This window comes from Myotis daubentonii, chromosome 10, assembly GCF_963259705.1.
Source record: "Myotis daubentonii chromosome 10, mMyoDau2.1, whole genome shotgun sequence".
NCBI classification, from domain to species: Eukaryota; Metazoa; Chordata; class Mammalia; order Chiroptera; family Vespertilionidae; genus Myotis; species Myotis daubentonii.
The window spans coordinates 6291411-6318609 of record NC_081849.1 but is presented as its reverse complement, the minus strand read 5'-3'; the positions used below and the strand labels follow the sequence as shown (position 1 = coordinate 6318609).

At 42.5% G+C, this 27199-nt stretch overlaps 1 protein-coding gene across 21 annotated transcripts in view; it reads right to left on the bottom strand.

Annotated features, from left to right (window-relative positions):
* The window catches only part of KMT2C (lysine methyltransferase 2C), a 269634-nt gene that overhangs the window by 31476 nt on the left and 210959 nt on the right, over window positions 1-27199 (bottom strand). For 20 of the 21 annotated variants that reach the window (XM_059711413.1, XM_059711394.1, XM_059711398.1 and 17 more), the window contains 11 exons: window positions 24001-24133; window positions 23588-23802; window positions 21396-21469; window positions 19587-19769; window positions 17340-19181; window positions 16201-16493; window positions 10664-12468; window positions 9603-9714; window positions 6505-6583; window positions 4821-4884; window positions 2803-3035 (listed from right to left, as the gene is read on the bottom strand). In XM_059711413.1, coding sequence (XP_059567396.1) covers window positions 2803-3035; window positions 4821-4884; window positions 6505-6583; window positions 9603-9714; window positions 10664-12468; window positions 16201-16493; window positions 17340-19181; window positions 19587-19769; window positions 21396-21469; window positions 23588-23802; window positions 24001-24133 — 5033 coding nt within the window. The remainder of the gene's footprint in view (window positions 1-2802; window positions 3036-4820; window positions 4885-6504; window positions 6584-9602; window positions 9715-10663; window positions 12469-16200; window positions 16494-17339; window positions 19182-19586; window positions 19770-21395; window positions 21470-23587; window positions 23803-24000; window positions 24134-27199) is intronic. The other variant, XM_059711411.1, reaches the window with a different exon arrangement.

Here is a 27199-nt window from a genome sequence, read left to right as displayed (position 1 = left end):
CCTTCAGGTTAAAAAGACTGGATTGGAAAACTCTGCATTTAACAGCTAACATGCTCAAGTGATGATTTCTGAAATGTGTACAGGCCCAAGGTAATGTTCTGAATAGCTCCTAGTAGCGCCCTAACTGACTGGTGTCAGTTACTTCATTCCAAAATCCTCTGTGCCCCAGTGCAAGATGCCATAGACTCATCCCAAGGGAGACCCTGCCCAAGTCCTGGGGGCGCATGGCCTCCCTTAGGGAGCTGGGAGGGAGAGGCTCTGGGTGACATTCGCATCCTTCAAAACCACTCCAATTTTGGATGTATGCATATTATACCAGTAGTTCTAACAGTTTCCCTGGCCAACTGGCACATTCTCTGCATGTGATGGTTCTGACCTGCTCTCCAGTAGCTGTGTAACTTCTAACTTTTTTCTTATCTTTTCTGACCCGTTTACTGGCATTGGATTGGGGAAGTGGTTCTCAACCTGTGGGTCGCGACCCCTTTGGGGGTCGAAGGACCCTTTCACAGGGGTCGCCTAAGACCATCGGAAAACATATATATAATTACATATTGTTTTTGTGATCTATCACTATGCTTTAATTATGTTCAATTTGTAACAATGAAAATACATTCTGCAATCAGATATTTACATGACGATTCATAACAGTAGCAACATTACAGTTATGAAGTAGCAACGAAAATAATTTTATGGTTGGGGGTCACCACAACATGAGGAACTGTATTAAAGGGTCGCGGCATTAGGAAGGTTGAGAACCACTGGATTGGGGAAGCAGTATGATAGACACTGAACACCTCAGTACCTGGAACATAGAAGGTGGTGGTCCCTGCCTTTCCCAGGACATTTAAAAATACTTCAGAAAACATTGTCAGCAATTGCTTACTTTACTGAGATACAATGGATTGTTGACAACTATACAGTAACAGATGAGATGCCCATTTTCCAAGTTCAGTATTAGCTTCTGTGAGTACTTGATGCATGGATACAAAATTAGGCCCTTAGCATAGAGAAGTTATAAAAATACACTGAAGGCAATGAAAATGCTAAAATTACTTTATAAGAAATACCCTTAAAAGAACATTTACTTGCAATAAGCACAAACCCAGCGAGTAAATTTAAAGAGAAAAGAAACCTCTCACTCTGGATTAGCCTCAGTGTAGCTTGCAGATAAGTCATTTGAGTCAAAAACCCTAATTCCATCGTCAGTGTGAGTGAGCATGCACTCACCTCTGTGAGGACTCAGATCCTTTGTGTGTGCCATGGTTTAATACTCACGTCTTTGGAAGGTGGTAGAGAAGGTTGTTTACTAGAGTGTTCATTACAGAGAAAACACTCCAATTTCTGTCAATCTACTCTGAATGCCTCCCTTTCTATATTAACATTTAGATTACTTTTCAATTTTATTTTAAAAGTTAAAATAGACAGTTAGAAGCAAAGGTGACTTTTTGGGTAGACAATTCCATTAATGTTAACGCACAGAGACAGTGGTGTAGCCATCGCCACAATCAAGATACAGAAAATTCCTTCAGCCCTGACCGGTTTGGCTCAGTGGAGAGCGTCAGCCTGCGGACTGAAGGGTCCCAGGTTCAATTCCAGTCAAGGGCATGTACCTTGGTTGCAGGCACATCCCCAGTAGGAGGTGTGCAGGAGGCAGCTGAATTGACGTTTCTCTCTCATCAATGTTTCTAACTCTCTATCCCTCTCCATATCCCTTCCTCTCTGTAAAAAAATCAATAAAATATATTTTTAAAAAAAGAAAATTCCTTCATGTGACCTACCCCTTAGCAGTCACACCTTCTTCCCTCATCCCTTAGCCCTGGAAACCTCTATGGTCCATTTTTATAACTCTGTCATTTCAAGAATGTCATACAAATAGAGTAGCCTATAACAGTCGGGGATTAGCATCTTTTACTCAGTATAATGTTCTCGAGATCCATTCAGGTAATTCTGTGTAGTCCTCCACGGTGTGCATACACAACACTCTGTCCGACAATTCACCCCTGAAGGACACCTGGGTTGTTCCCAGGTTTCGGTGACTATGAGTAGAGCTCTTACATTTGGTACAGGCTTCTGCGTGAAGCCAGGTTTCTCATTCACTTAGGTAAATACCTAGGAGCGGGCTCTTAGCCCATGTTGAACAGTTACTGTTTAATTTTAAATAAAAAGTTAAAGTTTTACTTCTTTTTAAGTATAATTGTTACTTCAATGAACATTTTGAGAAATATGTTCTGGTTTGTAATGGAAGATAACAGCAGAATGGTTTCATTTTTCAGGAATGAGTACTTTTCATAAAATATACCATGTATTTTAGAAATATTTTAGAAATATTAATAAAAATACTATGAAAATGAATCACCAGAATGACTCAAATGCTTTATCTGAAATTTCACTAGAAACCAGGGAACTAAAGACAATGGGCAAGCAACGGTCAACTCCAAGTGAACAAATACTTCTAGGGCCCAATTCTTGTTCCCGCCTGAACCAGGGTTCCCGTGAGCTCTGCTCAGTGGAGCTGAGGACCGCCAGAGGGATTTTTTAGGCAGGGTAAGTACCTGGATTTCCCTGGCTGTCCCAGGTTTCATACCAGAGTGTGGAAGCGGCTCCTCTAGGTCAGGGTTATGAATTAACCTCTTCAGTGGCACTTATTAAATATGTGCTGTGTGACTACCACTCCAGGGAAGGACTGGCTGTCACTTCCTCGGTTAGTGAGAGGCCCACAAGTTGCTCCTGCGTCTGCCCAACGCTAATCAAGCCCTGCGTCCACTCGCCAACGCCTGCCCGCCGTGCAGAGGCGGCCGTTACCTGCTCCAGCTGCTTCTGAACCATGCTCTGCTGCTCAGTCACATGCTTGAGTTGCTCCGCATCCTCTTCTGGGAACTCACGCCCGGCCTTCTTGGCGGTGCGCTGCTTGGCCGAGAGGGCCTTCTTGGATTTTCTGTGCGCGCCGATTTGTTCTTCGAGGTATTTCTGCTGCATCTGAAGCAGCTGCTGGGTCTCCTGAAGCCACTCTTCGTATTGCTTACGTTGGGAGTCATCTGAGTGGATAATGAAAAAATCAGCTCTGTTAATTTTCTAGAGTCCAATAAAAAGTTACACAAATCCATTTTGTAAGGAAATGCATTTTACCATGACCTTGTAATAGGTATTCTGAAAACATGATACTAAACATTAGACCATAATTTAACTATAAAGTAGGAGATTTTAGAAAAATATTTATTTGAGAAAACCAAAGAATGCATGTTTTTAGCTCACAGGCTACCTTCATACTTATCAAGACTATAAATCCAGTTTCTGAAAGCAGATGACTTTTATCTAACAGATAAAAACAATCTGCTCAACTACCAAGTTCTCTAACTCATGTGTGTATTTCATTAAGTCACATTTACAGACTTTGAAGAGACAAAGTAAGACACATGTATCCTATTAAGGTCCAAAGCATAGGTTTGGTATCCTTTCCCATGTGAATTTCCCTAAGTTTTAAGGGTTACCCCTTTTCTCAATAGTGAAAACATGTCCTGAACCGAGAAGGAGGGAACCTAGAATGCCGTAGAAAGGACAATCTGAAGTCTATGTTTTATAAAGGAAATCTCTAAGTTAAAAACATCGGTAACTTATGAATTTTATAATTTAGTACTTGTATAAGTAAAGTAAAATCTTTAATTAACCAAGTAAAATCTTGACTACTTTTATGACTGTCATTGATATTGCCCCAAAATAGTTATATCTCTTCATCTTGTACCAACAGTCCTTCTTTATTCTTTAAGGGCACTTCACGTCACTGATTCCAAGTTAAAAAAAAAAAAAAAGTCATCTCATGGTAGTGAAATTCAGAATATACCTTTTTGAAGACAAAGAAATGAGTAAGTACAATTTCAGGAAGGAAATTCGCTGAAAAATTACATCAGTGATAGCAATATTGTCATACAGTGAGAATGCAACCAAAGCCAATCAATGGGCACAGTAAAGCCAGAAAAAGCCAGTTGGTTACAGCAGTTTGTTTTTAATGAGAAATGTGTTCAAATTATGATAATAATTAATGCAGGGGAATTTTAATGGGTCAGACTTTGGGTTTGTTCCTAAACCCAGAAGTCCCAGTACATGTATGAACTTGAAATCTAGTCTAAATTTGAAGGGCATTTGTTTAAGAACAGGCTTTTTCAACAAGGTTTCAGAAGTTCTGCTTCTGGTAGAATGAGACCTACCGCAAGGAAAGCCTTTCTGGTTTCTGGAACCAGGAGAGCAGAGGTGAGCAAAATGAAAAATAATGGTGAAAAAAAAAAAAAGTTAGCTAAACAGTCTGAAGATTTCAGAAAGGTTCAGTTTGGGGAGAACTTTAAATACTATCCTGAACCACCTTGGGACCCCTGGAGATAACTCAAAAGGACTCAGTGGCATCCTGCATCCTTGCCCTTCACACCATGCTGCTAACCCAAATGATTCCTAAGCACATTTCCTATGTTGTTCCCATTTAGTGTCCTTGTCACAGAGGCAGACAGTCATTAGAGCAAGAAAAGGCTAAATTCTAGTTGTAAAGTGCCCAATCTACATATAAAACAAACAAAAAACCCAGCAACAATACCGAAGAGAATGGGAAAGGTGATTTTTCTGTATTAAAATATTTACCTAACTATAATTCTTCATGCATAGAGAAAAAAAGCAATGAAAATCCATGCCTTGAGGAAAAGACACCAAATAAGGTTTCATAAAAGATGAGGGCACTCAGACTGAAAAACACACCTACACTAACTCCACGTTTTTAGAACACAGAGCGCAAACAAGCAATCCCCAGAGAACAGGTGACTTATTAGATTTATACTTACTGACAAAGCCTGGACCAAAATTTGGAGGATTAGGCCTAGAAAGCTGATGTGTTATACTGCCATCCTAAAATAAGTAAAATTTACAAATAGGTTTATTCCACATTTCAGTTAAAGGGGGGAAAATTTTTTTAAAAAGAAAGAGAAAGAAATGGAAGGGAGTGAAAAAAAACCTTTAATTTCCTAAGACATCTTTAAAGCTCTCCTTTTAATAAAAAGTAGATGAGTTGAGTGGTGAAAACCTATTTTCTGAAAATTTTAAATTATCTCTGAACTATTTCATTTCATAGATTTCAGTTGAAAAACGTGTGAGGTAAGGGATGATCCATCGGAAATACAATAGTAGGGCAAATCAAATACTGCTAGCACATAGCTAGAGATCATGTAAAACTCCACTTTTTTATGAAATCCACCTGGTTTCTTCTGCAATTAAGACATAAACATGGGTTCTGGATTGACTAGATCCCACTTCACAGCACACACTTCTTCATTAACAAAACCCGACGTCTCTAAGATGTACAAGTAATTGAAAATATTAGTCTCATTTTTTAAATTAAATGTCTTGTTTCTTCCAGGGTGACTGAATAAACAGTTTTTAATTTCACAATCTAATACGTTTAACTTTGAGAAAATATTAATCAGTCGTTACAAGTTCTGTTAGACATGAGCTGTACACAAGGTAACGATTGTAAAAGACACTAGCAGCCAGAATGTGCTGTATGTAACCCTTACACTGCGAGGCTGGAGACCATTGGACAGGTAGGAAAAAATGCAGGTCACAGGACGTATACAAACTTTGCATAGGAAATTTAGAGTGGAACTGAGTTTTTATAAAAACTCATCTATGAAGCCTATGTTTTTTCCACCGCCTGAGATGCAAGATGGTCTCTCTTCTTTTAATAATAAAAACATAGTAATCAGCATAATAAAGCTGAAGCACAAATTGCCGGGCAGAAAAGAAGATTCCACAAAGACATGTAGTAGGTCACTTAACAGGTAGTTTGCCTTTTTTTAAAATGTAGGCAGATGCTTGAAAAAAAAATCATTGAAGAAAACTCTGTATGAGATGAGCAGGTCTACTTTCCCTAACATTGCTTGACACTCAAATTTATACTTCAAGATGATTATCATGAATGGTGAATATCCAAAAGACTAATTTATTCCAAGGAATAAATAGCAGAACATGACTGTATCTAAATAGAATGATTACAATCGTTTTCTACTGTTTATAACAGATTTACATTTTTAAAAATAATGAATTAAATCCAAAATGCAGAACATGAAAATGTCTTTGTGGAGTCCAAAATAAAAACCCAAGAGATTAACCAAAGAACATATATGCATAGCCCATGGACATGGACACGACAACTATGTGGGGAAGGCCGGGGGTTGGGTGGGCTGGGTGGAGAGGAGCAGAGGAGGAGGGAGTGGGGACATCGGTAACAGTGTCAGCAACAGAAATAAATAAATGTAGAATCAGAAACCCTAAGCACTTGGTTGCCCTCAAGTGACTTTCTACCCTTAAATATATGGGTCCTGTTCAGAAACTGTGGTCAATTTTAGTCTTAATAAGAAAGTCTTTATTCCTGCTGAACAGATATCTAAGCTCCTATGTCTTCCTAGAAGTGGCCTCGCTGGGCAGAAGAGGTCTGTCAGGAACAGGACAGTATGGTTTTGGTGACAATACCTGAGGAATGGCCTGTGGCAGGAGAGTCTGGCCGTCACCTGTCTGCGCTCCAGGCACCGACGGGCCCATAAAGGGGAACCTGTGAGGGAAGCACTAGGTGTCAAATGACAAGCAGGGACAACTACACTTATTTTAAGTGCTCCACAATGTTGTCTGTCCGGGAAGAAAGAATGGCATGTCCTCATCATCATGAACATCTGCGAAGGCCCAGTCTTCTTGTGCCGACCCCACTTCACCCTCCGCACCCTCTCTGAAGTGCAGCCTCTTCCTGCCGTCCTGACTCATGAGTCCCAGGCCCACCAGTGAGCTGTGGTAAGTAGGCCACACCAGAGTTTCACTTTCTATTCATGATTCATCATGCCCTAAAATAAAATTAATTCAACTCTTTGGATAAAAATATCTAATGAAAAAATAGTTTTATTATATACATTCTAAGAAAATTTTTTTCTTCTTCCAATCTTTATTTTTAAAAATGCCTTTTCTGAACTGAGAAAGTAAAGATAATAAGTAATTTAGCTATTTTATATTCTAAACTAAAGATGCACTCTCAAGAAGTTTCACACATTTTCTATACCTAATGTTAAAGCAAGTTAAAAATTGGTCACAGACCAAGAAAAAGTCTACAAGGTTAAAAATATTTGGCTAGCCCAGCTGGTGTGGCTCAGTGGTTGAGCGTCAACCCATGAACCAGAAGGTCACTGGTTCAATTCCGGGTCAAGGCGCATGCCTGGGTTGTGGGTTCGATCCCTAGTACAGGGCGTGCAGGAGGCAACTGATTGATGTTTCTCTCTCATTGGTGATTCTAACTCTGTATCCCTCTCCCTTCCTCTCTAAAATAAATAAAAAGATACTTTTAAAAAATTGGCCAATATATTTTGTTGTTGTTAATCCTCACCTGAGGATATTTTTCCATTGATTCTTAGAGTGGAAGGGAGGAGGAGGAGAGGCAGAGAGACACACACATTGATGTGAAAGGGTTGGGGACTGAGCCTGCAACCAAGGTACGTGCCCTTGACCGGAACTGAACCCAGAACCCTTCAGTCTGTGGGCCGACGCTCTATCCACTGAGCCAAACCGGCTAGGGCTGGTCAATATTTTGATTCACCTATCACCCCTGCACCCACTACAGCCTGGGCAGGAATGATCTCTTAATCCAAGTATCACTCACTGTCCATCACCCTCAGTAGCATATCACACTATGTTGAGGGGCTAAGACCTCCACTTCTTCAAAGCACTCAGTAGAATAGCAAACACTATGCCTAAAACGTGGCTAATACCTCTAATTATGATGCTGAACCAGCAGGGGTTCTAATTCTGAGGTCCATCTTTTAAACTAAGTGCTAACCAAGTTTAGCATTTCCTTCTATTTTGACTATAAACAGCAAACTACAGTATTATTAGCAGTGGTGTGACTTTGTCACCAACAGAACTCACATTGCTTTCATAACAAAAGTTGTTGCACATACTAATATTCTAATTCATTGTTACTTTGAAATTATGGTAATTATTAGACCTTCTGCTAAATTTGTTAAAGCATCAAGAAGCACACATGCCATAATTTTTAAATTTAAATAACTATGTTTCAAATATGACTGATTTCCTTTGTAGTATGTTTTTGGTTTTGCACATAAAATGTTCTCCATCAAAAGGTTTATGACATAAAAAAAGAACCCTATGATAAAGAATTAGTGTGAATAAATACTGTGCAACAGTGCAAATCTCTACTTTGATCTCAACAATACTTCTTACCCATTTCCAAACTATCTCAACAAATGAAAAGAACTACTCCTTTAAGGACTCCTAACTAATTGGAAGTCTCACTTATTAAAGTCATGTAGATTTTACATTCAATTCCATAATCATTCTTTTCATAAAAGTTGTTCAACAAGATAATGAGGCTAACTTGAGGCTTTCTCCTCACTACTGACAGAGGCTATCAACCAGAGATCTCCATAAGAGAGGATCAGTGCCATCTGCAGATATTCTGACCTAGTAGGTCTGTGTTGGATTAATGCAAATGCATTTTTTAAAATTGCCATATAATTCTGACAGTGGTCCATGATAAAAACTTAAGATATAGCCCTGGCTGGCATGGCTCATGGGTTAGAACACTGGCCCACAAACAAAGGGTCTGGGGTTTGAGTCCCATTCAAGGGCACATACCTCAATTGTGGGTTCACTCCCCATCCCCAATTGGGGCGCATGTAGGAGGCAACCACCCGTGTGTCTCTCTCACATCGATGTTTCTCTCTCTGTTTCCCTCCAGCCCCCCTTCCACTCTCCCTGAAAAAGCAATGGAAAAAGATGCCCTCAGGTGAGGGTTAACAAAACAAACAAACAAACAACAAACAAGATGCCGCCCTGAAGTTAATATGCCTTAGCTGGCACAAGTACTCTAATTCCATAAATTCATGTGGTCAAACAACTCTTACAGTCTTCTTTAACGCATAATTTCCATTTTTCTGCTAATGGTGAAAAGATATACAAATTATCCTAACTTTCCAATGCCCTCACTCAGTCCCACACTTTTCTCTGCATTGTTCCTTTGATGGTATAAAAAATATTCACAGGCTTAAAGAAACCATTGTCTTATCTCCACAGTTTGACTACTATTTTCCTGCTTATCATCTCATCTTTGTGTAGGATGAAAGATCTCGGTCCCAAGACTCATGTCAATCTTACAAGCCTTTCTAGGATGTTTTATTATGTTTATCCTGAAACTAAAGGAAATTGATCATATCCAGCTAATATCACAACAAATATAAATACTATTCATTCCTAAAACATAGTGGGCTTTCTTATATATTTGAGTTTTGGAGAGAGAGAGGAAGTCGGAGGGAAAGAAACATTAACGAGATAAACACTGATTGGCTGCCTCCGGGCCTCTCCACTGGGGATCAAGCCCACAGGTCAGGCATATGCCTTAACCAGGAATCAAACCGTGACCTCTTGGTTCCTGGGGCGATGCTCAAACAGAGTCACACTGGCTGGGCTATAACATAGGGTGGTTTTTAGGTACTGTATATACTTTGTAGGAACTAGTAATAATTTCATACACTTCTTTTTGCAAAGGAATAATGAGAAACACCTTCACCTACCTGTTCATGACCATTGGTGGCATGCCCATATTGTTTTGTGCCATTACTTTATTGATGCCTTTAAGGGCCACCATTTTGGCTTTCATTATAGGATCTGTAATTGCATCAAAATCTAAAGAAGAAATATATTTTAAAGTTACTAATTTCATAGTACTTGGTTCAAGTTACACTTAACTGCCACAAACATTATGTAATTTAGAGGTTTTTATTCCTTATTATTTAATAAGCATTATCACAGGTTTCTAGGCTAGGTAAGGAATGATGAGATACAAGGAACCTTAACCAAATTTAATGGCATCTCAGTGGCCCATCATTGAAGCAAGCTTGGATACCTTAGTCCTGCAGGAGTGAGAACAGAAAGCTAGTCACACTGAAGGGGAATGACAGCAATAATCTAAAGCAGTGAGATTCTTTTCACCCAAACTTTCACATGCTAATCAAAACTGCTTCAAAATGTTAATGTCCTGAGAATTTACAGTTATTTCCAATACTAAGGAATTCCACTAAATCAGTTACTACCCTTTGAGAGAAAAATGTATCCATTCTTGAGGACATAGCTTTGCAATAAAGATAGGCTACTGAGAAAAGACCTCTTTGCATAGAAGTGAAAAAGAGATGGGACAATATGCTAATTTTTACTCTTAGAGACACTCAGGTAATTTTACTGCGTTGATGTTTTGTGGGTTTCCTTCCCAAAACTAGTAAGCAATTGGAAACAAGTTAAAGAGCTTTATATAACCAAAAACTGCCAAGCATTTATAGTACACAAATGGACATTAAGGAGTTTGTATCTATCATAATTTCTTTAAATTAAACGCCTCTGAAAATAAATTAGAAGGAAGGAATAAGACTTGTTTCTGTTAATAATGTAAGTAGGACTAAGAAGGTCAAACTCAGGGTTCTGAACCTCTTAACTGAGCTGGCAGGAATCTAAAGGCTTCATCACTGTGTGACCCTCAGTGCTCTAGTCCACGTGTGTCGTGAACACTGCAATCTTACAAGCACACTGCACACCACCCTGCGCCCACCGTGGCTCCCACTGCACCAAAGGCCACTCCTACCGATGTTGGGGAAGAAGGGTTCCGACCGCTGCCGGATCATGGCCTGCATCTGTCTCTGCTGCTGCTGCTCCTGCCTCTCTTGGTCCAGAAGATCCTGCAGCAGCAGAGGCTGTTCGTCCAGGAGGAGGGGTCTCTCTCTGCTCTGCGGGGTGAGTGTCGGAGGGACCACCAGTGGCGGGGGTCCAGACTGACTGGATAGGGGCACAGTTTGATCCATAGGTTTTCCTGTCCCAAAACCATGATTAACTGCTGGCTGACCCTGAAGGAATCCCGGGTTGACCTGCACACTCTGAGGGAAAGCGTGGTTTACCCTAGAGACTACTGCCACGTTGGAGTTCATGGTAGTATCCAGAACATGACCAGGCGGTGTCATCAGCGGAGGAGGCAAACTTGGCATGTGGCTGGATGTTGAGACTGGCAATGTTGGTGGTGGAGACCCCAACGGCTCCATGTCTGGAGTATCCGACTTTTCATTAGCAAGTAAACTGGAAAGAACCGGAGTCGACCCAGTTACGCCACAAGAATTGGCTGTGTCTTCAGCAGGCAGCTGAGTGGGTCCATGAACAGCACCTGTGCTGGAGCCAGCGGTTTCGCGAAGAGCTCTTTTGTCAGGTAGGTCTGCGTCACAGGACTGTGGAGGGGCCTGGTCTCCACCCTGCAAGTCTGTGTGAGCAGCAGCCTGGGAGCAGGGAGTGTCAGCGTGATCTTTACCCTCATCGCTTTTCTCACTTTCACATTTGGTTTCCCCTTTAGAATTTGGAGACAGTACTTCTGTTTTTATCTCACTGGTGACAGTGGATTTTTTCCATGGGGAATGTTTATCAGAAGGAACCACAGTTTTATCTTCTTGCTCCTTTTTTTTTGGTTCAATAGATACACACTGATTATCTAACTTATCATCAATTGGGACATTAAGGTCTAGTTCTGCGTTAAACATGCTTTTCTTATCTCCTAGGTCAAGTTCTGGATCTGTATACGCAATGATATCGAATTCTCCTGACCTTAAAAGGTCATCGAGGTTGGGATCATTAGTTTCCAAATTACCTAAAGTATCCAATTCATCTCCCTTTCCATCTTCTGTATCTAGATTTAAATTTTCAAGATCTTCATCATCCAAGTCTTTGACCTCAACCCCCTCAAGATCTTTAACATCTAGCTCTTTTACAGATGGGTCATCAGAATCAAGTTTTTCTTCAAGACCATCAGAAGACTGGGAAGTTACCTGTAAATTATCAGACGTTGTTTCAACTGATGTAGATGTTGACAAAGAGGCCTCTGAAAACTCCCCACTGAAGGGATGACTCAGGGACCTCATGACCATAGAAGATGAGTGGACAGGATGACCTTGCTCTGGCTGAGAGGGTGGCACCTGTTCCAAACTTGGGTGCACAGACAGCTGATTAGGTAGACCTTGGGAAGGTCGCTTCATGGGTTCTGTGTGTCTAGGGCCTGGAATGTCCGGCCGGGGAATAAAGTTCCCAGGTCGTGGATGAGAAGGTGCCTCTAGAATGTTGCCAGGAGCACTGAAGGGCAGCCGTGGCCGTCCATCTGGGGCCCTGTGCCGCAGCTCGATGAATGCTTGGCCAAGTATGTGATGCTGCGGGACGGGCAGACCCGGTGGTGGGAAATGCTGAGGCAGACCAACTGGATTACTCATTGGTGGGTTATTTGAAGGCCTGGGCATATCTACAGACACTGGTCTTCTCGGCTGTGGAGGAATTCCAGATCCTTGTATTTGCTGAGGAGGCACAAGGAAGCGTTCCTGACTTGACAGGGTACCATGATTACCTCCTGGAAACCCAAATCTAAAAGAAAAAAGAGCAAATAGTAAACACTAAGTATTACATTAAATTTAGAGTTAAGTCGAGGAAAGGAAATGTTTTAGATTAAACTCAGATACAAATGTTGCCAAATACCGTGACTTAGGAAAGACAAAATTATCATGATTAAAAAGCACTCATAAAGCATCCATATGCACATAAATTTTTGCTAAGTGAACCCAAAATGAACACTGAATCTGAGTCCATTTCTTTTTTCTGCATTTAGGGAGCTCTACGGGGGAAACTGACTGGGGAGGTGGGTGGGTGCTTGAAGGAAGGTAGGAGATCTCAAGAACTGAATTGTACTTGAGAGAATTACGGGCCTCTGTACATAGAAGACAAAGGCAGAAGCCTGGCAACTGGGTGTAACCTATTTTCGTGAAAGGAATGAAGACAGGGAAACAGGCATCATCTCTCAAGATTTAACAAATGAGTTAATTATTTATACTGTACCTCATTCTAGAGAGAAGGAAAGGCAGTTTACAAGTAAATATGAAATAGAACAGGCATACATTAAATTGAGGAAGAAAAATGGAAAACATGGGGGTAGGTATTAGACTAAAAAATATGTCTAATAAAACTAAAAGAGTCATCTTAAAGAACTCACTCCTCAGTATACCTGGGCGTATGTTTGGCTTTGAACTTTCTACTCGCCACTTCAAAAACAAACAAAAATCCCACTGACTTTATAACCTTATCTCACCATGAAAAGTTCCAGAAGGAGAACATCCGTTTCATATGGAAATCTCCACTAATATTCACAATGTAAACTAAAATAAAAAATTGGGGGGGAGGAGAAACCTCACTCATCATGTCACAGGAGGCTCTGACTGAATATGGTGGTTACATTTTAGAGATTTGAGGGTGTCATAAACTACATCCTATGGCTATAATATAGCCATGGTAACGCTAACACAGTCAGTACTTTAAAAAAATAAAGGGCTATTTAAGATCTTCATTAAAAGTTTAAAAAATCCAGTGGATCAAAAAAATTAAATTATTTTCAAGGAGGTCCAACTGCAAAACCGGTGAGGTTTGGGGTGGGGGTCGGGAAAAAACCCATTCGCCTGTCCTGACAAACCCGTTTCCTGAGGGTGCCCGAAGTCTACATATAGTTCTAAAGCCTCTAAGTAAAGCACACAATACTCTGTGTTGAAAGACTTCTCTAAAGTTCACGTTTTAAATTATTTATTTTGTTAACCCCCAACTTAGGATATTTTTTCCCATTGATTTTTAGTGTGGGAGGGGGAAAGACAGAGAAACATCCACATGAGACACACATTGATTGGTTGCCTCCCACACAAGGGAGATTGAGCCTGCAACCAAGATACTGGCCATGGAAGGAATCGAACCTGGGACCCTTCAGTCTGTGGGCCAATGCTCTAACCCAGGGGTGGGCAAACTTTTTGACTCGAGGGCCACAATGGGTTCTTAAACTGGACTTGAGGGCCGGAACAAAAGCATGGAAGGAGTGTTTGTGTGAACTACTATAAATTCAAAGTAAACATCATTACATAAAAGGGTACGGTCTTTTTTTTTTTTTTTTAGTTTTATTCATTTCAAACGGGCCGGATCTGGCCTGCGGGCCGTAGTTTGCCCACAGCTGCTCTAACCACTGAAACAAACTGGCTAGGGCTATGGTTTATTTTTATTTCTATATAATTCATTCTAGTCCTTCCTGACCTCAAGATTCCAGAAATCTGAACTATTTTCAAATAAAAATCTTCTTTCTAAAGGTAACAAGAGAAAATGAAGTAATTAAAAAAAAAAAAAGTTTAAATAAAAGTGGCATTTTTTGGGTATTTTTCTATCATAAAAAATTATCCAATGTAAAAAATCCAAGCAAGCCCTGGCAGGTGTGGCTCTGCTGATTGAGCATCGTCCTGTGCACCAGAAGGTTATGGGTTCAATCCCTGGTCAGGGCACATGACCAGGTTGCGGTTCAATCCCTGGTCAGGGTGTGTACAGGAGGCAACTGATGAATGTTACTCTCACAACGATGTTTTTTTCTCTCTCCCTTCCTCTCTCTCTCTAAAATCAATAAAAACTCGTATTTTTAAAAATCCAAGCAATATAAAAATATAAGGTATATTTTCCCAATAATCACTATCAACTTGTTGGGTATCATTCAAGATATTTATCTATGCAATTATGTAGTTTTATACAAATAAAATTATGTTGCATACAGTCTATTTTTTCCACCCAATAAATCATAAATATCTTTCTTCTCAATTATTAAAGCACAACATTTTAATGGCTGTCTTATATTCTATAACACAGATATACCATAATATATTTAACCTTTTTTTTTTCTGATCCTTGTATGCTCAACCTCTAAAGTGAGGGTAACTGAAACTTTGTAAAGGTTTTATAAAACACCTGAAGTGCACAGAATAGTGCTTCACCCGAAGTAATAAAGTTAGCTATTGCTATTATTTACTACTATTACAGGTGGATAGATACTTTCTACATTTTTTGCTATTTATAACCAATGGCTAAAAGAATGACCTTGTATAGATTTCCTTGGACACCTGCACCATTGTATCTGTAAATTTCTAAGTGAAGCCCTGATCAGTTTGGCTCAGTGGCTAGAGCGTCGGCCTGTGGACTGAAGAGTCCAGGTTCAATTCTGGTCAAGGGCATGTACCTTGGTTGCAGGCACATCCCCAGTAGGGGGTGTAAAGGAGGCAGCTGATGGATGTTTCTCTCTCATGGATGTTTCTAACTCTCTATCCCTCTCCCTTCCTCTCTGTAAAAAATCAATAAAATATATATTTTTTTAAAAAATTAAAAAAAATTTTCTAAGTGAAACTTCCTGTAAGTAAATGGTATTTTATTGCCAAACTGTCCATGGTTGAGCCAACTGATACATCCATGAAACTTTACCAGATTACCCATTTTTCCTATTATCAATCTATACTAATAAAAGGGTAATATGATAATTAGGGCAGATGTCACCCAGACATCCATCCGGACAAAGCAGGGCCGGCGCCATGCGGGAGAGGCGGGCGGTCCAGCACAGCTGGTCCAGCACCGTGGCCCCTTTTGCAGAGGCAGCAAGAAGGCAGCACCACGCTCCCTTCTGCAAAGGTGCCGCAAGACAGGGCGCAGCGCGGCCTGGTCCCAGTGCTGCCCCTTCTGCAGAGGCAGCCTCGAGGGCCCGGTCCAGGCACCACGTATCCATAAAGGCTGGACTGGGTGCAACCTGCTGTGCCTCAACCTCCCACAGCCCCTCCCCCAGCCTGCCCTGCCCCAGATCACCCCCCACCCACCAGTGGGCAGGGGGCAGGGCCAGCCCTAAGAAGTGAGGGCTGAGGGCCGACAGCTGCGGCGGCCAGCAGTGGCAGCAGCAGCGGGGTGATGGGGGCAGTGCCTTCCCCGATCAGGCGGGTCACCTCCAGGCCGGTGGCCTCCCACAGAGGAGGACATCCCCTGAGGGCTCTGGACTGTGAGAGGGGGCAGGCCAGGTTGAGAGACTCCCTCCACAACCCCTCCCTCCGTGCACGAATTTCTTGCACTGGGCCTCTGGTCTTTAAATATTTTCCAATCTAAAGAAAAACTCGGTTTGTTGTTTTTTTAAACCCATGACTTCTCATTAGTGGAAATAGCATTAGTTATATCTCAAAGGGATATAACCAGTAAAAAGCAGTAACAACTTCTTAATTACGAGTAACTTCTAACAGCGATTTAAATCTGGCAGGAAATTAAATGCATTACCTAAATCCATGAGGTCTCATTCCCATACCAGTAACTTCAGGAGGATAGGGTCCACGCGGGTCCTTTGGGAAGACAGCATATCTAGATCCCAGCGGAGGGACAGCAGGCGGCCTGATGCTCCCAGGATAGGGGGGTGGAGGCCTGGAGAAAGCCTGGCTGACACTCTCAGGCTGCCAGTGCTGCAGGGGACTGGGATGAGGCACAGAGGCTGCCTCCTGGGAACCCTTCTCCTGTCGACCTGCCATCTTCTTCTGCTGTTGCTGCTGCAGAATTATTTCACGTAACTTCTGCCGCTGAAGGAAAGAAGCAAAAATCACTAGGATTTCTGGTTGCTAAGGGCTTTCTGGTAACTAATGCTTCCAATATACGACTATGGTAATGTTTAAAATATTTTTTTAAATATATTTTTTTAAATTTATTTCAGAGAGGAAGGGAAAGGGAGAGAGAAACATCAATGATGAGAATCATTGATCAGCTGCCTCCTGCATGCCCCACACTGGGGATTGAGCCCGCAACCTGGGCATGTACCCTGACCAGGAATCGAACCGTGACCTCCTGGTTCATAGGTCTGACGCTCAACCACTGAGCCACGCCAGCCAGACAGTGTTTAAAATGTCTTAATGTTTTGCCCTAGGTGGGTAGCTCAGTTGACTGAAGCATCATTCCAGTATGCCAAGGTTGTGGATTCAATCTCTGGTCAGGGCATACACAAGAAATAAACCAATGAATGCATAAACAAGTGGACCAACAAATCCATGTTTCTCTCTCTCTCTGAAATCAGTCAATCAACCAATCAATCAATCATTTAAATGTCTTAATGTTTTAAAGTTTGATGAAACACTAGTTATACTTAACTATTCAATAGTTATAAAACAGATTACTTGGGGCCTTTTCCTTGCCTGACAACTATCACAAAACTTAAAAGATTTCATATATAACAATTCCCCAGAAAATTCATAAATATTGAAAATATAGTAAATCCAAATCAACTGGTGTTAATTTCACCACTTCCATTTTTCTTGTTTGCAGGACAATGAATTCTATAGAAGATAAACTTTAACACCTGTTAAAGTTTGATGAAATGAATAGCTTTCTCAAATAATGTACTTAAAACATCGAAGAACATACAATGTGTTTACCTGTCTCAATTTCTCTGTATCTGCTTGGGACATACTGATGGTGTGCTGTGTGTCAGTGACTCCCGAGGCTGGTACCGGACCAGGGAGTTGGGAGACACTGGAGAACTGCTGGCCTTGAGAACTCATGGGGGTGTCTGAAGGAGCACTGAGGTTCCCCTCAGGCCCAGGCCGGGGCTGACCAGCAGCATCAGGAGCCATCTGACTTGCTCCAAAAGCATCAGCCTGAGGCCTTGGGGTCACTGGGGGCTGGTCGTAGGGATCCCGGGCCGCAGATGGGGAGACACGGCTGAAGGTGTCTGCAAGGCCAGGTCCGGGCGGCCCCGGTGTTTGGGAACAGGCTTCGGGTGTCCTCACCACAGGGCCAGGTAAGGCTGTGCCTCGATTCTGTGCTGCCTGCAGGAACACATCCTGACTTGACATGAGGACAGGTCTTGTCACTGAGGACCGAGCAAAACCCTCTGAAACCCTTGGCCTTGGTGCTGCTGGTGGCTGAGAGTAAAAAACAGAGACGCCAGGTCTTGGTGTTCCAGGAGCATGAGCGTATGGGTCAGAGTGCCTCTGAGTAGTTGCAGATGTAACAAACAAGTCTGCTTGTGTAGGTGGCCTTGGGGTTGGTGGCTGCTGACTATATGGATCAATCGTCGAGGGCCGAGGAGTTCCAGGAGGCTGAGAATAAGGGTCTGGATTGGAGGGAGATGGTCCTGAGGGCTGGAAATATGGATCCTGAGATGTTGGCCTTGATATGGTTCCAGGCTGGGGAAAAGCCCTTGAGGGGTGGGCGAAAGACTCATTCATTGCAGGACGTGGGGTGAGGGGAGGCTGGCTATATGGATCACTCGATTGGTTATGAGAAAAGTTATCTGCAGGTCGTGGTGTCAAGGCAGGCCTTTCATAAGGGTCGGCGGACAGCCGCCTTGGTGGGTGTGGCACTGGCCCGTAAGGGTCCTGGGAAGGCGGAGGCAGCTGCATGGGAGCCTTAAAAGGTCCAGGACCACTATCAAGGGGTGCAGGCGTCAACGAGGGTCGTGCATATGTGTCAGGGATCCGTTGTCTTTGAAACACATCTGTCCTAGGAGATGGTTTCATGAAGTGATCATTGGTTCCAGCTGCTAGACGACTTTTTGCCGTTTGTTCTGGAACTATAGGAGCCCGGGGCAGGCCCAAGGGTTTGGGAAACTGGTCTGTTGTCACAGGCCTGGGTGTGTCTGGAGGCTTTGCATAGGGGTCACTACTTGTCGAGGAGGAAGAGCAGAAATCTCGGATGGGAGATGGCCTGTTTGCTGTGCCCTCACCCATTTGAGGGGGCCTCGGTGCTGACGATAAAGATACACAGCTTTCCACCAGTGCAGAATTCCTTCTGGAAAAGCTGTGGCCCCCAGGAGGTGGTCTTGGGGTACCAACCATTTTTGCATAAGGATCCACTGGAGATGGTGGTCGGGAGTTAGAAGATCCGGGTGAGAACAACTGAGGGGAAGGCGGCTGAGAAGTCTGAGGCTGTGAAGGGCTCTCCTGGAGGGGAACCCGGGAGGGAGTGGGAGGAGGAGGAGGAGCCTGTGGCTTTACAAACACATCGTCTGCAGATGAGGAAGTTGGGGTGCTGGGGAGCTGCTTTGTAAACAGGTCTTTATGGAATGACTGTGCAGGAGACATGTTTCCAGGGCCAGGCTGGGCAGCTAGAGGGCTCTGTATCCCACTGCTGGGTGTGTCCGAGCGCGACAATGCCAGCAGAGGCTGTGAGCCAAACTGCTGCTGCTGCTGCTGCTGCTGCTGCTCGCTTTTCACCTGCTCCAGCTTTTGGGTAGCCTCAATCTTCGCCTGCTGCTTACTCTTCTGGCGCATTTGCTATTGGATGGGGACAGAGAAAGCAATCATGTGGGTAAGGAAGAACATAGCTGTCATGGGGGGAGAGGCTGTTGCCTTTCTCTTGAAATTAATTCTTAATTCTGTTGAGAGTTAATGTGTTTGATGTCTGCAGTGCCAGGCGGCACCCACCTTATATCCAGTCTCCTAACAAGAGACATTAGTCACCAGTCCACCTAACTCACGCCCAGGCAGCATGTCATTATCAGCAGCTCATTCACCTTCCCAAAGCAGCTTACATATATTTTACTGAGAAAGGAAAGTCTACTTTCAACCAAACTTTTATGTTCTAATGAAAACTATGTTCTGAGATAATGACATAAGTAGCTCTCTTTAAGCAAAAATGCAATTTTGTTTTTAAATGCAATTTTGAAAAAATCCACATACCTGTCTAAATTTCCATTCCTGTTCATGTTCCGATTCTCTTTGCTTTAACGGATCTTTAAAGAGATCCGAGTCAAGCCGAGAGCTGGGGTCGCTGCTGTCCGGCTGCTGCTGCCTCTTCAGGGAATCATTTGACATCTGCACTTTATTGATGCGCAATGCAGCTCGGTTGTCTCTAGCTTTTTGCTTTGAAAAACAGATCAGAAAATCATCTGTCAGTTAATGTTAACAAATTTTAAGACATAAAAATAAAATGAACCTATGTTGATCTTTATCATATAAAAGCAAGAAAAGGTCTAGTTAAACAGTTGAAACAGCCCTAGCCAGTTTTCTTAGTGGGCAGACAATGGGCCCACAGACTTGAACGGTCAAGGGCATGTCCCTCGGCCGCAGGCTCAATCCCAGCCCCAGTTGGGGTGATTGCGGGAGGCAACCAGTCAATGTGTCTCTCTCACTTTTGATGTTTCTCTCTGTCTCTCCCCCCTCCCTTCAACTCTCTCTACATATCAATGGGAAAAATATCCTCGGGTGAGGATTAACAATAAACAAACTATCTAATTAACTAACTACACAAATAGTTGAAGCATAACCCTTTAGAATTTACAGCGTTCTGGGTGAAAGGACTGGATGCCACCCCACCTTCTCCCTTCCAGAATGGGTGTTACCACCCTTATCTGAATCAGGCTAGAGAACCCAGGCATTGTAATCTAGTGTTGTCTTAACAATGGAAGAATTCATATCTTGCTCAATTTAGAGAAAAGGAAAATATAAAATCAATCTCCAAATTTAAAATCTGGAATTTGAAGTTTAACACAAAAGAAAACCCATCTCCATGCTATCACTACCTCTGATAGTCCAGATTAAAGCATTACCAACACATCAAAAATAATTTCTGCCCAGGTGGTGTGGTTCAGTTGTTGAGCATCGACCTATGAACCAGAAGGTCACGGTTAGATTCCCAGTCAGAGCACATGCCCGGGTCGTGGGCTTGTTCCCCAGTGTGGGGCGTGCAGGAGGTAGCCGATCAATGACTCTCTCTCATAATTGACATTTCTCTCTCTCTCTCCCTCTCTCCTCTCTTAATCAATAAAAATATATATTTAAAATCAATAATAACAATTTCTGCTCCATCCAAATAATTATTATCACTGACAATGTATGTGCTAAAGATTAAGTTGGAAATTAACTGCTTATATTTTTCAAAGCAATAATGTCGATTTAATATGCTTTAAAATGAAAGCAAGGACTAGGATCCAGCTGACAATCTCAATTTGGCTCCCTGGGAAATAACAATTCATCTCTGAACTATGACTCTTATAAATACCCTAATGACTCTGACAAAGCGCATGTTTCAAAAGCTCCTGAAAGGTGTCTGGATATGTCCCTTTCAAGTTCCAGGATGATTTTCTACTGGACCTGACAAAAAAGAGTTTATTATGGAAGAAACAATACAAGAATGCAGCCTCAAAATTTAGTACTCTTTTGAAGAGATAAAGCATGTTTAATTTAAAAATGAATTAAACACGCTCCTAAAATAACTGAGTTCAATCTTCAACATCCTGGTGCTGTTAAGTTGCTTCTAAAAATGTCACACTTTAAAAAAAAAGGAAAAAAAGAAAAATAAATAAATAAATAAGTCACATGCAAGACTAAAAAGTTAGAAAATCCCTATGGAAAACAAAGCTATTTATGTGTTGCACAAGTATAAACATGTTTTCCGCAATGGAAAATCATTTTAGAAACCTAAGACAATAACAATAAGGCTCAGGATTATGTTCAAAGATATAACAATGCAGAGGAGTTTGTCAATACCACGTATGGTGCTCTTTCCTGGGAGCTTGCTTTTCTCCACAGCTTAGCAATCTGTTTCACTCTAGTAGTCCAGTCTGCAACAAAAGAATACAGCATGTACATTTATGGAGCCCACAATAAGGACGTGTCACAATAAAAAAGCTATGAACTCCTGACAGCTAAATGTTTTTTGGCCAGATTTTCATAATTTAAGTTCGAGTACAAGTTCATGGCACATAGTAGGCTAAAAATATATTTTCTGAATAAAGTGTTGCCATATTAATAATCTCACATGTAGAGTTGGGAAGTTTTTAAATCAAAAGGGCTAAGCAGCCAAGTTAAATTTAAGTCAAATATAAGAAACTCCCTCAATCCTGTAAGATGCTATCAGAACCAAAGCTACAAGTTTTGTAAAATATCTGTACTCAAGAGAAGGCTATCCATTTGATCAAAAGGAAGTGAGTATTAGAAATGAGCATCTCACCAGCATTTGTGCACAACGAAGACATGGAAAGTCATGATTTTAAGCTATTTCTATGAAATTCATTGTCAGGACAGTATATAAAATGAAGTTTAGGTAAAATGAACAGTTAATGGTTAATGTAGAAACAATTTATCTATATTAAAAGAAATGGAGGGGAGGGGAGGGAAGATGGAGGGAAGGAGAAAATTTCAAAAAAGGCACTGAAAGAAAATGGAAATCAGCTGACAGATCAGGAGCTTTAACCTGCTATTTTGTGAGGTTCTAGAGCAGCCGTGGGCAAACTACGGCCCGCTTGAAATGAATAAAACTAAAACTAAAAAAAAAAAAAAAAAAAAAAAAAAAGACCGTACCCTTTTATGTAATGATGTTACTCTGAATTTATATTAGTTGACACAAACACTCCATCCATGCTTTTGTTCCGGCCCTCCGGTCCAGTTTAAGAACCCATTGTGGCCCACGAGTCAAAAAGTTTGCCCACCCCTGTTCTAGAGTCACATAGTAAAATCATTAAAGAAAATTAAACAAACTATAGCACTGCTCTCAGGACAATTTACACTGACACAAAATGACTTGCTATAATTAGATGTGGTCATCTGTAGGCAGCAGATAAAGTGTGGTTAGGTGCACATGAAGAATACATGTATTGAGTTAACAGACATCCCTGCACTGAAACTGCTGGATTACTGTTAGGGAACATGGCATTTATTTCTTGCACTTAATGAATCAAGTACTACGAGGAGGATGAACTGAAAGGGCACCTGAACAGACTAGGTCATCCATTAGCAAGTGCACTCACAGGTGGGCAGCCACTCAGGTATCTAACACAATGGTGTGCTGCCAAGGAAGCTACTGAAAGACAGTGTGTGCGAGACCTTTCCCATTCTGGTTTGTCTAGCAACATGAACTCAAGACAATACCAGCATTTGCTTACAAATACTCTACAAGTTGGTTTCATTAATCCAAATGATTCATCCTCTAGTCGATCAGAATTTCCAAAAGGGGACACTGTATCATCTGCAATTTTTGTTCAAACAGACTGGACACTTGGGGGAAAGGGAATATAATACTGAGTTCATTTTGATGGAAACAAGACTCAGAATGGAGTCTGATACAGCCTAACTCTAACACTTTTTTTTTTAACTGACTTAACGCTTTAAAAAAAATTTTTTATTGATTTCAGAGAGAGGAAGGGAGAGTAAGAGATGGACAGAAACATCAATGATGAGAGAATCATTGATCAGCTGCTTCCTGCACGCCTCCCATTGGTGATCGAGCCCAAAACCGGGGCATGTACCCGGACCGGGAATCGAACTACAACCTCCTGGTTCATGAGTCAATGCTCAACCACTGAGCCACACCGGCCAGGCTAACACTTGTGATTAAATGATGATATTCTGTTCCAGGAAATTTTTTGTACAGTTACACATATAACACAATGCTGACTTTATATATTTGTAGTCTCTAAGAGAGGAAAACCAGATCATTTTATTCATTAAAATTAGCTTAAGGGAAATATGCAAATGGCCACAGGACTAAGAAAATGCAAGATGTTTCCACATATCTAGGAACTAGGACTATCAGGCTGTGTATAGTCATACTACATGAAAATCAGTGATGACACATGGGTGCTCTACTGTGGTAAAAAGAACACAGACAAAACAAAGATTGTCTTACACATGCGGAAGTTGGTAACACAGATAGCAATCATATACCCAAACCCAAGACTTACCAGGGAACTCGTCCTTCAGGTTGGGGAAGTTAATGTTTGTGTAGAGAACTGGCGCAACGGTGGCCATCTCCCCCAGGGCCTCCTCCTTCTCCCACTTAAGTGTGCTTCTCTGAGCATTGGACATCGTATCGCCCTCCCCTTCCACAGGGGTAGCGGAGGAGGTCCAAGAGCTGTGAGGGTCACTGGCCATTGGATTAAATGCTGGATTCTTATCCCTGGTAAATAATATACAACGTTACTTCATAAACATAACTAACTTTCGAGTACAATTTCATCAAAACTTATTATAAAATAGCTTAAAATGATAGATCACAATAAATATAACAAACATTAATATTATGCACAATAACAGAATAACATTCATAGAACAAAAATTACTTAAGTTTCCACAGGAAGTGAAGGCTTTTAAATACCTGGCATCAGTGTAAGGGGATTGTGCTATGGCAGAGAAAGTTCCCAGTCCACTTCCAGGAGGCAAAGAGTTGTGTGGGAGATGAGGACTGGGCCCAATAAGGCCGTTCATGAGTGGCATCCGTGAAAAAACATCTTAAAAGAAAATAATAATTCAGTCTGCATATTATTCATAAATAATAAAAAAGCAACAGAAATATTTCTAGATAAATACTTATATTGCTATTTAATAATAAAGTTGGATATGGGTAATTTTTTCAATATTATCCTATAAAATATTGCTTAAAGAATGATTGGCCATAAATTTTTGAAATGTGGTCTCTAAAATTCTGTTTACTTTGTTATAGTTTACTGAAAATAGTACATGTTTTGGAGTCTGACTGCCCTAGGCTTGAATCTTAATTCTGCTACTTGTTAGAAGTAGAATCAATCGCTCTTTCTGTAAATGGAGGTATTCTGTGATTGACACAATGTACGGCCATTCTCAGCACTAATGCACAGTGACTGCTCAGTACATATCAGCACTACAAAAAGAATAAATCTAGAAGTTTTATCAGATACTCTTCCTCTTCTTCATTCAAAATTAACAAATAGAGATTCTTCTAATTTACTTATTCCCATTAATACAAAAAACCATCTATGATTCTTAAATTGGCACTCTCTCTAAAACAGTTTAGAACAACAAGCAGTATTTATTTCATCTCTCATCATTGATTAGATCATTACTACTAAAAATATATTCATTCTGGTTTTGGCCTAATTTTCATTACTTGTGGTTTCAGCTCTCAAATGCATTTTAGCTCTTATTCTCTCTTATTCACCTGCTTCCAATACCTTATCACCTTTTTCCTATATAGACATTAGGCAAACCTTGTTTCCCCTATAACTCTCCTTAGCATGCGGCTCCAACCTTACTTGTGACCTTCTACTGTCCTTATCTGAGCAGTTTTCTAGCAAAAAAAAATACAAAAAACCTCCCAATTCAGAGTCACACTCTAAAGTAACAACTACATGACCTCTGTTGTCACAGCACTCAGAACACACTGGGAGACCCTCCCTCACAGTTAATTCTACAACTAGAATACAGTTCCCATGTAAACACTTGGCACACTTGGTGTAATGACAGGAACCCCAACCTGATGACTTGCTTATCCTACTAAATCGCACAGCAGGGCCCACTGGATCAGGCCCCCACAATGACAAGGTTCTTGAGAGACTTAAGTTCACACCAAGATTAGTTTAAAGAGTGAGATTTAATTCAAAGTAGAATGCTAACTTTCTTTTCTTTTCTTTCTTTCTTTTTTAAATCCTCACCCGAGGATATTGTTCCACCAATTTTTAGGGAGAGTGGAAGAGAGAGGGAAAGATGAAGAGAAACATTGACATGAGATAGACACATTGACTGGTTGCCTCCTGCATGTGCCCTGACCAGAGCCTGGGCCTGGGCCCGAGGAGGAGCCTACAACGGAGGTATGTGCCCTTGACAGCAATCGAATCTGGGACCCTTATCCACTGAGCTAAATCGGCTAGGGCTAACTCTATTTTCAACTTCAGCAAAAAGTAAGCTCCATTATGTAATTAGGATGAACAAAGGCATTGTTATTGGAAATGAGAATGTGATCCATCCCCTAGCTACCTGTCAGCACGGACAACGGGAACCATGAGCACATGAAACCTTTCGAGATAAAGGCAGCTATCCTATCTAATAAAAGAGAAACATGGTAATTAGCGTACATCCGCTACCCTTCCCATTGGCTAATCAGGGCAATATGCAAATTAAATGCCAGCCAAGATGGCGGCCGGCAGCCAGGTAGCTTGAAGCTAACATGAGGCTTGCTTGCTTCAGTGACGGAGGACTCCAACGTTCCCCGCCTGCCTTGCCAGCCTCTGAGCTTGCAGTTTGAAACATTGTTACAAATATAGAAGCTAATCAAAACCCCAGAAACCTGCTTTCAGCAGCTGGGATCTCAGGGCAGGAGTTGATACAGTGTTTCAATTATAGAACCCAAACAAACCAGATACCTGCTTTCAGCAGCGGAGGCCTCAGAGCTGGAGCCAGAGCTAAAGCTGGCCCAGAATAAAAAAGAAAAGAAAAAAAGGAGCGGTTGGGAGCTTCAGTCACCCGCCAGCCTGAAAACAGCCCTCAGCCCCTCACCCAGACTGGCCAGGCACCCCAGTGGGGACCCCTACCCTGAAGGGTGTGTGACCAGCTGCAAACAGCCATCATCCCCTCATCCTGGCTGGCCAGGCACCCCAGTGGGGACCCCCATCCTGATCCAGGACACCCTTCAGGGTAAACCAGCCGGCCCCCACCCATGCACCAGGCCTCTATCCTATATAGTAAAAGGGTAATATGCCTCCCAGCACCGGGATCAGCGTGACACGGGGCAGCGCCCAAACCCCCTGATCGCCCTGTGGCTCTGTGTGTGACGGGGGTGGGGCCACAACCTCCCTATCCACCCTGCTGTGTGTGTGACAGGGGAAGGCACCCCAACTTCCTGATCAGCCCTGCTCTGTGCCTGATAGGGGGGAGCTCCCCAACCCCCTGATCGCCTTGCGGCTCTGTGTGTGACAGGGTCCGGCGTCCCAACCCCCTGATCGGCCCTGCTCTGTGACAGGGGGCGGTGACCCAACCAACCCGCCCACCCACGGGCCCTGCTCTGTGTGAGATGGGGTAGAGCCATAACCTCCCCATCGGCCCTGCCCTGAGTATGACAGTGGCGGCGCCCCAACCCCCCTGATGGGCCCTGCTGTGTGAGTGACAGGGGGCAGCGCCCCAACCCCCTGATTGGCCCTGCTCTGTGAGTGACAGGGGGCAGCGCCCCAATACCCTGATTGGCCCTGCTCTGTGTGTGACGGGGGTGGCGCCACAATCTCCCCGTAGACCCTGCCTTGAGTGTGACAGGGGGCGGTACCACAACTCCCCTATCGGCCCTACCCTGAGGGTGACTGAGGGTGGCATTGCAACCTCCCGATCCGCCCTGCTCTGTGCATGACAGGGGGTGGCACTCCAACTCCCCAGTCGGCCCTGCTCTGAGCCCGACCAGGGGCTGCACCTAGGGATTGGGCCTGCCCTCTGCCACCCGGGAGCAGGCCTAAGCCAGCAGATCGTTATCTGCCGAGGGGTCCCAGGCTGCGAGAGGGCACAGGACCCCCCCCCCCCAGTGCACAAATTTTTGTGCACCGGGCCTCTAGTCTATA